The sequence below is a fragment of the Ursus americanus genome, chromosome 15 (assembly GCF_024610735.1).
Source record: "Ursus americanus isolate L20-20 chromosome 15, mUrsAme1.1.p, whole genome shotgun sequence".
NCBI lineage: Eukaryota > Metazoa > Chordata > Mammalia > Carnivora > Ursidae > Ursus > Ursus americanus.
Genome location: NC_142141.1, coordinates 35,114,329 through 35,130,099, shown reverse-complemented (window position 1 = coordinate 35,130,099; position 15,771 = coordinate 35,114,329). Strand labels below are relative to the sequence as shown.

The 15,771-nt window shown below is 36.8% G+C and overlaps 1 protein-coding gene across 4 annotated transcripts in view; it reads right to left on the bottom strand.

Annotated features, from left to right (window-relative positions):
• Positions 1 to 15,771, bottom strand: part of FYB1 (FYN binding protein 1) — a 153,621-nt gene that overhangs the window by 16,911 nt on the left and 120,939 nt on the right. For 3 of the 4 annotated variants that reach the window (XM_045787318.2, XM_045787314.2, XM_045787315.2), the window contains exons 7-14: positions 15,622 to 15,742; positions 12,087 to 12,246; positions 11,449 to 11,593; positions 6,804 to 6,820; positions 5,705 to 5,771; positions 4,617 to 4,754; positions 3,105 to 3,130; positions 838 to 904 (exon numbers count right to left, since the gene is read on the bottom strand). In XM_045787318.2, coding sequence (XP_045643274.2) covers positions 838 to 904; positions 3,105 to 3,130; positions 4,617 to 4,754; positions 5,705 to 5,771; positions 6,804 to 6,820; positions 11,449 to 11,593; positions 12,087 to 12,246; positions 15,622 to 15,742 — 741 coding nt within the window. The remainder of the gene's footprint in view (positions 1 to 837; positions 905 to 3,104; positions 3,131 to 4,616; positions 4,755 to 5,704; positions 5,772 to 6,803; positions 6,821 to 11,448; positions 11,594 to 12,086; positions 12,247 to 15,621; positions 15,743 to 15,771) is intronic. The other variant, XM_045787319.2, reaches the window with a different exon arrangement.

Here is a 15,771-nt window from a genome sequence, read left to right as displayed (position 1 = left end):
CACAAATCATCTTTTTTTTTCATAAAAGGAAAAAATCTTGTGGAGGACAGAAGAGATTTGAAGAATTTGAGGGGTGAGATATAAACTAAGAAGTGAATCCAAGACAAAAAAGCTCTTGGCAAAAGAGTGAAAGTAAAGGGAGGAGATGAATCAGTGAGATCAGTTGTGATCAGGCGCTCAAATATTTTCCCAGTGAATGAGTATACGAACGAATAAATGAATGTAGACATCAATGAGTCACCGGGCAGAGAATAATCAGGGGACAAGGAGCAGAACACCCTGGAGAGGCAAAGCGGAAGGGAGACTGGAAAAGGAGGGTAGAGTGTGGAGGGGGATCAACGCTCTCCACCCAAACCTAGCAGGAGCTTTAGAACTGGGATCAGAGAGAGGACAGAGTGAGCCGGATCGAACACAGTAGATGCACATGCCTTTGGGGTTTTATTCTAGTCGAATTTTCTTTTTTGGATTTGTTATGATCACTCACAATTTTGAGTGTCTTGTTTGCTAAGTATTGATTTTAGGTCTCACGAAGAGTTTAAAATGAGGACTTCTGTGTGGAATTAACATTTTATAAAGACTTCAGTGAAGTATGGAGAATCTATTGAGCTACGAAGACTTTAAATACTGTATTTAGAGAAAAGAAGTTCCAACTGTGTCCTTTATTTCTGGCAAACTAGTTTTTAAAAGAGGATGTGTATTTTGAAAGGAAGTCACTATAAAATATTACGTAATAAAATGTGGCATTGGAATTGTGAGCTTTTAGACCTGATGCTGCAGTTTAAGAACAGTTCTACTAGCGGTCGGGTTTTCATCACAGAATGAGAACATTTTACTTACCTCAGCTCTGCTGGCGGAGCGGGGAAATCAGACGCATCCACATCATCATAAACTTCGTCTCCCATGTCTAACAAAAGGCAAAATATCAAATGTTGAAACGCTTTCAGTTTGAAGTTTGATATGAGCGTGTGATGATGTTTTTAATGTAAAGATTGTTTTGAGGACCACAAAATCAGTTTTCCTGGGGTCTCTGTACATTTTTCCTGGAAGCATTGTCCGTTTCTTGATGGGGATAGGTTTCTCTCTGGATGCTTCTGCTAAGTATCCCTCAAAAAAGCCAGTGACCGTGATTGTAACTAGCATTATCAGGATAAATCCCCCAAAACAGTGACTGAGATTATTTGAAGATCCACACATGTGATGAATGGCAGGATTAGTAGAGTGCTGACAAACAAATCAACATTACTGGCCATTGGCAATAGGCAGTAGAGATTGATTCTTAGGGGATTTGGGATGCTATGATAATACACATTATTTATATGTCTTTGTCTATGTCTGTCTATCTATCTATCTATCTATCTATCTATCTATCTATCTATCTATCAATCATTCTCTTTTACTCACTGATCTCTCCCTCATTAATTTTTAGCTTATAGTAATAGTAGGTGTGGTACTACCTTAAAATGGAAAGAATATTTCTATTAATAGAACATGCCTGGTACCAGGAGGTACTGAGAACCAGTGTTGGTGGAAAAGTGGCTGTGCCCTTAACTGGTTTAATGGCTTTTCCAATCCATAGATAACTTTTCTTCCATTTAGACCTCTTATTAATAAAGTTAGGAGGACTGCTTCCCTTCTGTGCCTATTAAGTTGTTCCACAACAATTAAGCTGAAGAGATAAATCGAAGAGAGTACAAATGTTTTAAGGAATGATTATCATAGAAAGTTGAAATGCTCTCTGCTAGTGGCAAGGATTTAATTTCCTTTAAGAATTTCTCCCTCTCTCTGTATAGAAGTATAGAGTACATAAATATATGTGTATTTATATTACACACATGTGTGTCTGTGTGTGTGCATTCTCCCCCCACTCAGGTAATTAATTTCACAGCTATGTAAAGAACCCATCATTCATATTATAAAAAGTATGACATATCATTGGTTTCCAGAATGGGAAAAATTACTAATCTATACGCATGTACATAAAAGACTCTTGAGAACAAAAGAAAATTAAAACAAAAAAACAACATTTTTTTTAACTTAACTGATCACATTTGTTTCACTTAACTGATCACATTTGTTTCACTTTATACCTACCCTTTGTGGAGCTAAATTTCTTGAATACTTTTTGAAAATTACAGATTAAGATATAAACTCATCATCAGTTATTGATTAATTTGAATTAGTGCCTTATGTATTTTCAAACTGATAACTGAAAATGAGGTCAGGTAGCAGACTGGAAGAATAGATTATCTGTGTATTTAGTTTTTTCTTTCAATTTATTTATAAATTGAGACAAACTTTTTGAAAGCCCCTGAATATTCTTGTGAGACATTTTATTTTGTTCAAAGTCAGTCTTTGAAAGGTCTGTCTCAGCAGGGATAAAAAAAATAAGCTGATCAAAATTGTATGAAGAAGAAACTGTTTTACATTTAGCGATGGGAAAATTTCCAAATACAATATAAATTATACATTTAAAAAATCAAAGAAATTTAGATTTAAAAGGGCCTTGGTGTCATATAATCTGGTACATTTTTAGAAATCCTTATGCAGAAGCCCAATATATCACGCTTGACTGAATTGGGGTAGAGGAGACTTGAGAAATTTCAGTGTCCATCCCTTCCCACCTGTTCCTTTCTCCATAGTGACCCCTATGATGGGATGAATGGTTTAAAAACCAACAATATTAGGGACACCAGGTGGGTCAGTCCCTTAAACATCTGCTTTCTGCTCAGGTCATGATCTCAGGGTCCTGGGATGGAGTACTGCATTGGGGGCCGGGAGGGGGGGGTGTCCCTGCTCAGCAGGGAGCCTGCTTCTCCTTCTGCCTGCCGCTCCCCCTGCATGTGCTCTCTCCCTCTCTCTCTCTGGCAAATGAATAACTAAAATCTTCAAAAACCATCAATATTCAAAATTTTCCTCTTCCGACTATTTAACTCTTAAGAAACTGTGTCCTCCCCCAAGGAGCAGTTGCTTGACAAGGTTACACAAGTTTTTAATTTTCAGAGTCAGGACTTTAATCCAGAGACCATGACTATATCCCATGCTTTCCCACGACCCCATCTGCAAGAAATGAGATATAAAAAATATAATTAGTTTTTATTACTTACCCACTTGTTTAGGAGGAGGAGGGAAACTGGAAAGAAAATGAGAACACAATTATAATCAGACCAATATAAACACAGAAATTGAGCTCTTTATTTAGGAGAGGCATAAACAAGTACAGCCTGGAAGCTTCTGAAGGCTAATTCTGTTGACAGTCATTCCTTTCTCATCTCCATTTCTCCACTGAGTCTCTGAGTCTCAGTTTCTGTCCATCAATTTTGAATTTCGCAAGACTTTTTTTTTTTTTTTTGAACTCCAATGGTGGCCAAAAAAGTCAAAAGTCAAGGCATTCAGCGTTTTGCTTTTTTTGTTTTTTTTGCCCATAGCCATTGGACCAATATTTTCAGATTTGTTCTATGAGGTTTGGGCATATTATCACATCAGAGTAAATTAAATGGACTCAATGTTTTGGAGTCGTTGTGGCATAGCTCAGGTCAAAACTTTTTATTTGACTTTAAGAGTAGAAATAGAGGGCTGAAATGAAAAAAGGTCATAGGATTCTTTGTATGACCATGTTTTCCCAAACAGGAGAATGGTGAATAAGAGAGGAATATCTACTGAAACTCGAGAGGGAAAGCTTATTAATAGAAGTGTTCGGAAATCAGGATTGGGTGGCATTTAGTTGCAACAGAAAAGGACCTTTGCTTTTATTACTTCCTGAACTTTAAACACACACACAAACACACATCACTAGAAGAATGGTGCACAGTTACACTAAAGTGTGGGAGATCATTAGTTCAAATGATTGAAAATCAAAATTAGGAGGTGTGCAATTAGAACAGGAAAAATGACCTCTGCTTTTATTTCTAAGTCAGGTCTGCATTTGAATAATGATGCATCAAAAGAGGATTTGTTTAAAAAGAAAAAAAAAGGATTTGTCATGCTTACTTACAATTTTGAGTGTCTTGTTTACTAAGTGTTGGTTTTACTAAAACCAATTCTTTAAACAGAAGAGTTTAAAATGAGAACTTCTATGTGGAATTAACATTTTATAAAGACTTCAGTGAAGTATGGAGAATCTATTGAGCTACAAAGACTTTAAATACTGTATTTAGAGAAATGAAATTCCAACTGTGTCCTTTATTTCTGGCAAACTAGTTCTTAAAAGAGAATGTGTACTTTGAAGGACAGTCACTATAAAATATTATGTAATAAAATGTGGCACTGGAATTGTGAGTTTTTAGATCTGCAGTTAAAAAAAAAGTTCTACTAAATGCAGTGTGTATGAGTATGTAAAGATGTGTGTGTGTGTATGTGTGTGCTATCTGTGCATGTTTGTAGGAAGGCAAAATCTATCTTTGAACCATATGACAATTTTTGAATACTATGCGTTCCTCTTAGGAAATGCATGAGCGTAAGGTTGACAGGGTAAATGAGGCTAAGATGACTGATGGAAAATAATGTTGAAGTGACTTAAGCCTGTCAGAATTTGGTTATGGTTATAAAATATTAGTAGCATTGATTAAATTAATATTAGTGTAGTTATTGTGCACTGAGTTTGGTTGGTTGACTCTTACGATGAACCTTCATTATTGTCTGACTCAGGGACTTTAGGTTTCTCTCGTATACTTTTCTTTCTGTCATCTTTTCCCTTTAACATCTTCAAAATCCCCCAGGACCACGAATTACTCTTCTCTTCAACCTGTAGTGTGGAGCTTTGGAGCATGCAGGCATTGATCAGAATGGAATCATCAGTGGAATGTGAAGACGTCGGGTGGACATTCAGATTTTTTATAATTATACTGCGTTGATCATTCAGGCAGCAAGTTACTCATTGTATTCAACAAGACGATGCTTTTCAGTTTATAGACCATGGTCTTTGAATACTGCTCCTACTAGGTAAGTAGTAGGTAAGTTATTTTTTTCTATTTAGTGAAATTTCTCTTGGTTTTAAAATGGCAAGCAAAATCAAAATTAAGTTTTAAACATCAATTTTGCATTATTTTATGCTTAAAATTAAGTAAGTGACAGATCTTAAATTTTAATATACACCACTACAAAAGTTTAAGCAACTAGAGAATTAAGCATCCAATATTGTTTTTTTTGTTTTTATTTTTAAATTTAAATTCAATTAATTAATATATAGTGTATTATTAGTTTCAGGGGTAAAGTTCAGTGATTCATCAGTTGTATATAACACCCAGTGCTCATATCACGTGCTCTCCTTAATGCCCATCACCTAGTTATCCCAACCCCCCTCAATACTGGTTTTGCCACAAATAGCATATGGTTTCATTTTATTTGGATTTCCTATAACTATGATTATTATACAGAGATAGCCATGCAACTGATAAACTCTCCAGAGATTATTGATTGATAAAGAAATGATTGGGAAAAGTTTGAAAAAAAATCTATAACAGATAATTCTTTATTATTTCACTTCTTTTGACAAAGTTTTTGAGGTTCTTCCAAATAATATACCACTTCACTTGAAGTGTGGTGCAATTATGCTTTCTGACTTACTTCTGCTATTAATTAAACATTCAAATCGTCATTGGTGTTGTAATAAGGAGCACAATTTTTTGCTTTTTATTTTAACCAGAATCAACACTAAATTTCAGTATGTAAAACATTTTTAAGAAAGCAGTTCACTAATTTTTCTTACCCATCATCAGCATCTTCCTCTTCGATCCCATCATAAATATCATCATCTGGGGGAGGTGGGAACATTCCTACATTTGGATGGTGGGGGGAAAGAATCTTCTGTTAATTTTATAATTTGCTCATGTAAGAGTCACTCAAAATTTGATAATAAATCTGCCTTATTTAACTCCAGAAAAGTCCCTGTTCCTTATTAACAATTTAATTAAAAAAAACTTTATTTTCCCACTCTCACATAGGTGGTAGGTAAATTGTTTTGTTGATTATTTATAAAGGAATTCTTAGAGGGGAAATTTAATAAATATATGAAGGATGATAAAAGGCACTGTGCATTGGAGATAAAAGGAATGGGGGAGAATAAATAAGAGAAAAAATAAAACTGAATAGGGATAGAGTTAAATATTGTGGAGAAGAGGAGGGAGGAGGTGATAAAAATTTAATTAATAGTGAGGGGACATTCAGAAAAAGATACTGATCAAGATATAAGTGAAGAAAAACAGAATGAAAGGTGAGTCTTTGAATTTTGGCAGTAGCTCTGATTCATTTAATCAAAGTGATTTTTTAATAGTTAAATCCTTTGTTGTAAACTCTCAGGAACCTTGCTATTTGACAAATATTTATTTAATAAATGTTTATTGAGCACCTCCTCTGTGCAGAAATAAGTACAAAGAACTTGAAATCTGACTTTTAAGGTGAGAATTTTAGCATTGAAAGTTATTAGTAAAATAGCTTTATTTTGGTGATAAGAATATGAGGAGTCTTTAGGAGTCATAGTTAAGGTAACCATGTAAATTATCCAAATAGGGATACTTCTAAAAGTGAAGGGGGATGCTTTTAATAATTGTGCTCAGACAATTGGCATAAATCGATTTTGCCCTGGGCACACTGGAAATAGTCACCCTAGGACCCACAACAAACTTGGAAGAAAGAATGACTTGTTTAGGGTCACTCAGTGGTCAGGACTGGAATCCAGGTCATTGGCTCCCAGTCTGGTGGTACCACATTAAGATCCTCCTCATTATTTGCAAACAAAAGCATCTTGTCATTAATACAGACAAAAGTGTTGAAAACAAAGAAACTGCTGATAAAACTGTGTAGCTTACCTCCACTTCCACTCTGACTGTGGTTAGGAAAAAAAAAATAAACAAATTAAATTAGCGTATGAATTATGTAGTTATTGGGAAGAGAAGTACATATACTGAACAATTATACAAAAGAGAAATAACACTGCAGTTAAAAGTTATCAGGATGTTATATGTAAAGAAGAAGAGACATTGTTCCTTATCATAATAGAACCAAGGCAAGAAACAAAACAAAACAAACCGAATAAGAATCAAATGAGTGTCAGTACTACCTAAAGTTTCCAAAAACAATGTTACTGTTTGCTTTTAACACTTCCCATGAGGTAGTTTTTATTTTTTTATTTTTATTTATTTATTTTAAAGATTTTATTCATTTATTTGACAGAGAGAGAGACAGCCAGCGAGAGAGGGAACACAAGCAGGGGGAGTGGGAGAGGAAGAAGCAGGCTCCCAGCAGAGGAGCCTGATGTGGGGCTCGATCCCAAAACGCCGGGATCACGCCCTGAGCCGAAGGCAGACGCTCAACGACTGAGCCACCCAGGTGCCCCACCATGAGGTAGTTTTTAGGTTACACATTATTGCATCAGTCCATAGATAGATTTATGAAAACCAACCAACGGTAGCATTCCAGAAGTCATATAGAACCATTATTACATTAAATTCAGTCATCTCTCTCTTTTTTAAAAGATTTTATTTATTTATTTGAGAGATAGAGAGAGAGAGAGAGAGTACACAGGAGCGGGGGAGGAGGAGCAGAGGGAGAGGGAGAAGCCCACTCCACATTGAACAGGGAGCCCAACACGGGGCTCGATTCCAGGACCCCAAGATCATGACCTGAGCCAAAGACAGATGCTAAACCAACTAAGCTACCCAGGTGTCCCCAATTCTCTTTTAATATGTTATAGCCACAGCATTGTATCTTAGTCCAGTAGCATTACATTCTTTTTTAAAGAGAGAATTTCTAAAAAGTTGAAATCTTACTCATGAAATCGTATTCTGTAAAAAAAAAAAAAAGATTTATTTATTTATTTGAGAGAGAGAGAAAGAAAGAGCACGTGGCGGGGGGAGATGCAGAGAGAGAGAAGGAGAGAATCTTAAGCAGGCTCCACACACAGCACAGAGCCTGACCCAGGGCTCAGTCTTCCAACCCTGAGATTGTGACCTGAGCCAAAGTCAACAGTTGGATGCTTCACCGACTGAGCCAACCAATTTTATTCTTAGTATTGTAAATAGTGTGGCCCCCAATTTTCTAAATCCATACTGCCTGTATTTCTTATTTATTTCTCTAACATTCTATATTTTCCCTATTTTATAATCATCTGTTTTCTTGCCTGTGTCTTCCACTAAAATGTGAGTTCTGCTAGAGCAAAAGAAGAGTAGATTGTGAGAACTGGGAAAATCCCAGAAGTCTGGCTTAATCCCCTCATTTTGCAGAAAGGAAACCGAGGCTCTGAGAAATGAAGTGAATTGACCAAACCCACTTTTAATTAACAGCAGGGTTGATGTAAGAACCTCAGCATCCTGTCTTCCTCTATAATACTGTTTTGTCTTCACTTTGCTGCACCCCCTGTAACCACCACTTTTGCCCTTTGGATAATCTGCCAGCAAAAGCTATTGGTCTGATATTACAGCCATGCAGTATTAATTATGCACTCATATCTGAATCCTCAGCCTCGAAGCCACAATAAAAGAAACGGGTCTGACACAAATCTATGGTTAATTTAGAAATAAAACATACATTGTTAACGGAACTTTGTAGAAAAACATGCTATAAATGTCCTAATATGTAAATAAGGAATTGATTTTTGATGAAGTTTAAGTATATTCTCTCCTTGCTTACATACTGTTTTCACATTCATTTTGTCTGACACTTCCCTTTGTGCGTGAAGCAAGCAGCTAGAATTATGTGAAAAATTGCAATTTTGGTTGGCTGCCACTCCTGACAAATACATTTCATCTTGGAGATTCTCTATCCCAAAGAACGGAGTTTTAATAATCAGGAGCAAAGCTGCCACACGTTATTTTATTTTTAGAGCAATTCTTCAACTTCTTCAAATGGTCTGTTTGGAATACAAAGCATTTACCAAATGAAGTGGAGGTAAGGAGAGGAATGTGCCAGTAAAAAGAAAGGAAGGAAAAGAGGGAAGGAAGAAGTATGGGGACCATGCGGAGGAGGAAAGTTTGTTATGTGATGATGTAATTGATGTATAATTACCTTTTCTTCAATGTCTCATACTTATTACAGAAATTGCTTTAGTTGAAAAAAGGGGGGAGGATAGCGGTCAGGACCTGTGTTTTTAAGCCTCCTCTCTGCCCACAGAGTTTGAAGTGCACAGTCAGCCCCCTACCCTGGAGGGATCAGGAAAGAGCAGGTGAGGCATGCAAGGACCCACGAGGAATCTGGAGAAGGGGAAGGAGAGGATGGTGCTTTTTCCTCCTCTCGCCAGGGCAAGCTGCCGGCCGTGCTCAGCATCTTTCCCTGTCTACTAAGGACAAAGCCTGTTCTGTTGTGAGATCTCTGCTGGCAGCAGCTGTGGCTTCAAACCACGTCCCCCTGCCCCCCCAAAAACCCCAACACCAAACTTGTGTTTTCATTTTCTCTTCTTTCATTTTCTTATTAAATATGCGTAAGGGCGACATACATGCGAGTAACTATTGGGGTGCTATATTTAAGATATTGAGCATTAAAACCATATAGCTCCTCCAACTCCATTTCATTAAATAGATTTCGGCGTGTCTTCCAGAGTTGCGGTATCTATGGACTGCACACAATGGAAAAGGTAATAGTACCAGTTTGGGGAAATAGTTGCCTATTATGATGAAATAATGCTTCATTTTAAGAACGTCAATCTTTTTCATGGATTTATTATTTTTTCTTGAGTATGTGCATCATAAATATGTATGTATTAATATTCCTGGAATCTTTCATCTCAAAATAAGAGAAAATATTTTAAAAAATAAATAAACCATAAAACACAAAGTGTATACACTGAAAATAGGCAGAATGGCACACTCATGTACAGAAAATTCTGTAAATCTCAGAATATGGCCTTTTAAAACTTTGACCTCAAAACTGGCGTTTTTAGACTCCCAAACGAGGTCAGAGAGCGTGTCTGATTACTAAAGCCACTTTATGATCTGTGAACGCCAGTGCATACATTGCGTGCTTTCATATATGTTGTGTAATTAAATTTGCCATAAATTATGCAACATACATCAAAATATGACAAGAAGGCATTGCAGTCTATTTAGAAAGACAAAGCTGTCAGAAAGCAACACAGCAAGCTTAACTGATGACATGAGGTAAACAACTGCAGGAAGGAAACAGAATTCTTCATATGTTTTATAAATATATTACTATTTTGATCATTTTACATTTTAAAAATGTTTGATAATTGAAACAATTTTTTTCTTTGAAATTTGAATTATGAAGGATACAGATCCATTTTTACTCAAGTGAAGATCTAGCACAGATTCTATGTTTTGAGATTAGAGTGAATGTTTCCCAATTCTACAAAATGGGCATTGAAAAACAAGGATTTCTAACTGGGCTGGAGATTTTCATTCTCTTTTCCTTCAACTTGAAGGGGTTATGGCTTTACCCAGAAAGGGAGATATTGGAGGAAGGAAGGAATGAAAGGAGATGGAAAATGGAAAAGCAAGAAGGAGAAGAAGGGACAAGGAAGATCAGAGCTGGAAAAAAGAGATAGAAAAGGAGGGATAGAGAAAGGATGCAGAAGACTGAGAAGGGAAAGATGGGAAGGAAAGGTACATGGGAGAAGATGGCCACTCTCCCCTCTTGCCTCCTCCAGAAAGAATGTCTTGTTCTGTTCCTCTACCCCAGGAGGGTGTTCCTGTAATTCCTGCAGGGAAAGTCATTCCAATCTAGTGGAATGAATGGGCCATGGAAAGAAAATTGGACCCTTCATTGATTCCCAGGGATCATAGAGAATTGAGCTTTTACTTTTTACTCTTTTTTTTTTAAAGGTTTTATTTATTTATTCAACAGAGATAGAGACAGCTAGCGAGAGAGGGAACACAAGCAGGGGGAGTGGGAGAGGAAGAAGCAGGCTCATAGCGGAGGAGCCTGATGTGGGGCTCGATCCCAGAACGGTGGGATCACACCCTAAACCGAAGGCAGACGCTTAACCGCTGTGCCACCCAGGCACCCCTTACTTTTTACTCTTAAAAGCAAAGTAGAGTTGTATTAAAAAGCAATCTTCTTCCTGTTATCTTTTCAAATAAGAACGACAAATATATTTCGACTCAGAGATTTTAGAGTAAAAATTTTTATATTTTTAGAGCTGAATTTTATATCTCGCGTTCCTATTTTGCAAAATCTTATTTACTTTAGGCATAACCCTAAGATCAAATCAGAATGAATATTATAAAACAACGTTTTGGAATGACAATGCATTTTGCAAGACCTGGCAAATGGCCTATAACTTTTTAAGTAGTACTTGATATATACAACTGAAGAGTAAAATAAAAGACGATGGAGTTTCAAGTGACCTTTCACCCACACTGAAGTATCTGTAATTGTAGATGGTAATTTAGCGAGAGTGGGCAGTCGGAAACACGGAAAGGCAAATTCTAGGATCTTAAAGTATATAATCTCTGACAAGACGACAGTGTGATCCGTTCTACAATTTGTATTTGCACATACCTGCTGATACTGTCCTGCTCTGCAACGTCATCGTACACCTCCTGGTCATCTTCAATGGCTCTCGGTGGAAGGGCACCGAGAGACGTCTTCTTCCGTTTCAGAGAGTCATAGTCGATCTCGACGGCAGTTGTTCTAATATAGCCATCTACCAAACGGAGGGATGATTTATGGTCAGGTAACCGTAGTTTCAATATCTCAAAGTTGTAAATAAAATATCAATTGCAATGTGCTCTTTAAAATTTCCCTTCATCTCTTTGTGTGAACTTCTGATTTATAGACTTCCGACGTAGACACGTTTGACTGAACTTTGTCGAAGACTTAGGCTGTCGTGGTTTGCGGTAAGCCTACAGTCTATTTTAAAGATTCCAAAGTGATTCACATGAATCATTCCCCCCCCACCCCCCGTTTAACATCAGTGAGGAATCGAACACTCTTTGTTCCTCCCTGGAATTATATAAATATTTACATTGTTCCCCACTAAAAGAATAACGCTGATGAGGTGAAGATGGAGCTAGTCTTGTCATTTTAAATTTTCCTATTTTTGTCCTCCCGGTAAAACACTCCTCACTTAAAAGAATTTGCATATTTAATATTGTCTTAAACCAACACTTTGAAGTCCTAGGAAAATTTGCACTCACAGGACCCCCTTGCTGTTCTGCCCAGCCATTTTCCTTCAGGGTTGTCTGTGATGCGGATTATTTCAATTTGCTCTCCTTGCTTGAAGCTCAGTTCGTTCTTTCCTCCTTTGACATCGCAGCAAGCTTTTGCGTGATGGATGACTTGAATAGGGCCTGTTAGCTGCAAAGAGGGGAACAATCACAACAGGCTTTCTTACTATTCAGAAAATCTTTTAGGAACGGGGTTTTGAAAGACAATACATCCACGACTTGCCCACCAGCCTATTTACAACATTTATGGGTTTGAAGTAGAAAATGGGAATGAATGTCATGCCCGATGAATGTTCTTCTAAGAGGGGTGAGGGGAAAATCACAGAGGTGAGGCAGGACCCGCAAGGAACACTTAAGCATGTGCTTGGGGTCCCAGAGAGAGTAGCAGTGATGTGTTTTGACCTTAGAAGCCTGTGAAGGGCTTGCAGAGGAAGCCACTAATAACTGAATACCACTTCTGTATGACAATACGTGCTGGGTGCCGTGGTTTTTACGGGATATGCTGCTGGTCTGCTTGGTAGATGGAGATTTTTTTTTTCCATCTTCGCATGGTGTAGTTATTCTGATGGTTCTCTTTAGGCTTCAAACAGCAAAGGGGAGGGAAGTTGGTGGTGGTGGGTTTTTCCTTGTGAGAAAAGCATTTTCTTTCTTTCTTTCTTTCTTTCTTTCTTTCTTTCTTTCTTTCTTTCTTTCTTTCTTTCCTTCCTTCCTTCCTTCCTTCCTTCCTTCCTTCCTTCCTTCCTTCCTTCCTTCCTTCCTTCCTTCCTTCTTCTTTCTTTCTTTCTTTCTTTCTTTCTTTCTTTCTTTCTTTCTTTCTTTCTTTCCCCCCCCAACTTTGTGCGGTTGTCTATCTGTAAGCTTAGAGTAGACATTACCCGCTATAAACAAGATAACATTTTAGAAATAGCTTTGTAGGGGCGCCTGGGTGGCTTAGTCGTTAAGCGTCTGCCTTTGGCTCAGGTCATGATCCCAGGGTCCTGGGATCGAGGCCCGCATCCGGCTCCCTGCTCAGCAGGAAGCCTGCTTCTCCCTCTCCCACTCCGCCTGCTGGTGTTCCCTCTCTTGCTGTGTCTCTCTCTGTCCAATAAATAAATAAAATCTTAAAAAAGAAAGAAAGAAAGGAAGGAAGAAAGAAAGAAATAGCTTTGTAAATAAAAAAAAGTAGCAAACAAATGTTATGTGAAGTTTTGAAAATAAATATCCTGGATAGTACAGTGGTTTCCTTACAGCAGGAGAATATAAATCTCCCCCCTCATCTATGGTTACGTTTTCGGGGTTTTAGCTCCCTGTGCTCAACTGTGGTCTAGAAACAGATGATTCTCCTGACCTATTGTCAGATCAGTAGTAGCCTAATGCTATGTCACAATGGCTAAGTCATTCACCTTATTTCATCTCATCATATAGGAATTTTATCATCTCACATCGTCATAAGACGGGTGAGTGCAGTACAATAAGATATTTTGAGAGTGACAGACTACAATATAGTGTTACAACTGTTTTATTATTAGTTACTGTTAGTCTCTTACTGTGCCTAATTTATAAATTAAACTTTATCATAGGTATATATGTAAAGGAAAAAACAGTAAATGTAGCGTTCAGTACTATCCATGTTTTCAGGCACCCACTGTGGGGCTGGGAATGTATCACCTGTGAATCAGACGAACTACTGTAATCTAGTTGAGAACATGAATCCTGAACTCCTAATTTCCTAGTCCTAAATTTGTATCTTTTTCAACAAAATTTCTTGGATCTTTTGATATGCAAATATGCATTGTGATTTTCGAAGTTCTGCCTCATTTTATGGAACTCATGATGTTATGAATTGTGACATATCATCGCTTATGTACCACTAGGAGAGAAACAGCTTAATTTAAATTATGATATGCCCATGATGTTAAGATGCATCTGAATTTCAGAATTTGAAAGTGTGAAATATTTTATGTCATAGATTTAATGAAATATGGTGCCATTGTAAGTTCTCACATTTATTTAATTTTTAAAATTTTAACATCTCTTAACATTTTTGTGGAAGGAATATAGCTTGTGAAGCCCTAGTCTTTACAAATTTTGAGTTCATATTTAATGGTAAGATTTCCATAGCCAATTTTTTTCTTACTAAAAAATATTATTTGAATGAATGAGTGAAACAATGCAAAATTGATTTCTCCAAAAGAAACACAAGAAAAAACTTCACCTAATTCCTTTGAAGTTATAAAGTGCCAAGTATGTTATGAAGACTTTTATTTAAGAAATTAATTTTTCATATTTGTCACTTGAAAAATATGAACATTGGTACCCATACATCTGTATGAGCAAAATGTCTTAATAGTCATACTTCAATCTTAATTTTATAGATAGTAAGCTTTTTCAAAATTTAATGAGAACCTTAACAGATACAGTGTCTTATGAACAGTATTTTAATTAATTCCACACCAGATTCTCAGGAGAGGTATCATTTAGTTTCACTTTAAAGAATAAAAACCAAAAAAGAAAAAAGAAAGAAATAAGAATCTGAGGTTTAGAGAAGTTTAATAATATGTCCACAATCACATAATTCACACGGGCAGCTGGAATTTAAATCCACATCTGTCCAATTGACTCTAAACTTTATGTTTTTTTCCTGCACCATGCGATTGAAACTTTGTTTTAATGCAATAACTATACTGGGGAGTTATATAGAAATCAAATTTTTATAACTCAAACCGTATATTAAATATTCTAGAGGAATTAAATGTTTAAAGGAATCTTGATGAATCCTTCTTACAGTGAAGACTAGTTCTGTAATTCATGTAATCACCTTAAATATAGCTAACACATCAGACCCGTGCCAGATGGGCCATGTCGTCAGAGATGGTGTAGCCAAGAGAGGATAGCCTGCCAGTGGAGCATTGGTGGTAGTAATAGGAGTCATACAATTAGAAATCAAAGATCAGAAAAGAAAGAAGTCAGAAATCCAGGTGGAAAAAGAAGGATGAGAAAGACTGGGTGTCAGAAGTCAACATGTATGTAAGCTAAAAATACAGGCAAAAATATAAGTCAGGTCTGGACACTAGCAGTTGGAGTAATAGTTCTTATTCTGAGACAGGTCTGGTTCATCCAGAGACATTTGTGTCCCTCGCATCACTGTGATACATGCCACAGGGATATCTGTGTGTGGCTCTGAGCTCATAGTATAAGTTGGTTAAGATCAAATGTGAAATGATGAGAGCCAAGATGGGTTTCTGCACCTGAGCATTCATTCACTCAATCACCATAAAATTCCCTAGATGCCCACTAATTCTAAGCCACCATATTTTATTTGGACTTTATCACATTACATTTTTAGTGCAGGGATAAGGGAGCATATTGGACAAACTAATTATTGTTATGAAGGTAGTTACTTTTTAAGGAAACAACAATTAAGTAATTCTCCCACCTTGTAAGTTTTCAAGAATGGTGCCCCCTTTGTGTGGAAGTTATAAAAGGAGATCACTCTTTTTTTACCCATCAGCAAGCAAGCTCTTACTTTAAATTTCTTCTTTATTTCTTGTTCTTTCTTTTCTCGCTCTTTCTGTTCCTTTTTCTCCAACTCTAATCTCTTCTTTTCCTCTTTTTCCTTTTTTTTCTCTTTTTCTTTGGATGCTTCTCTGTGGATACAAAATGTTAGATTGCTTTG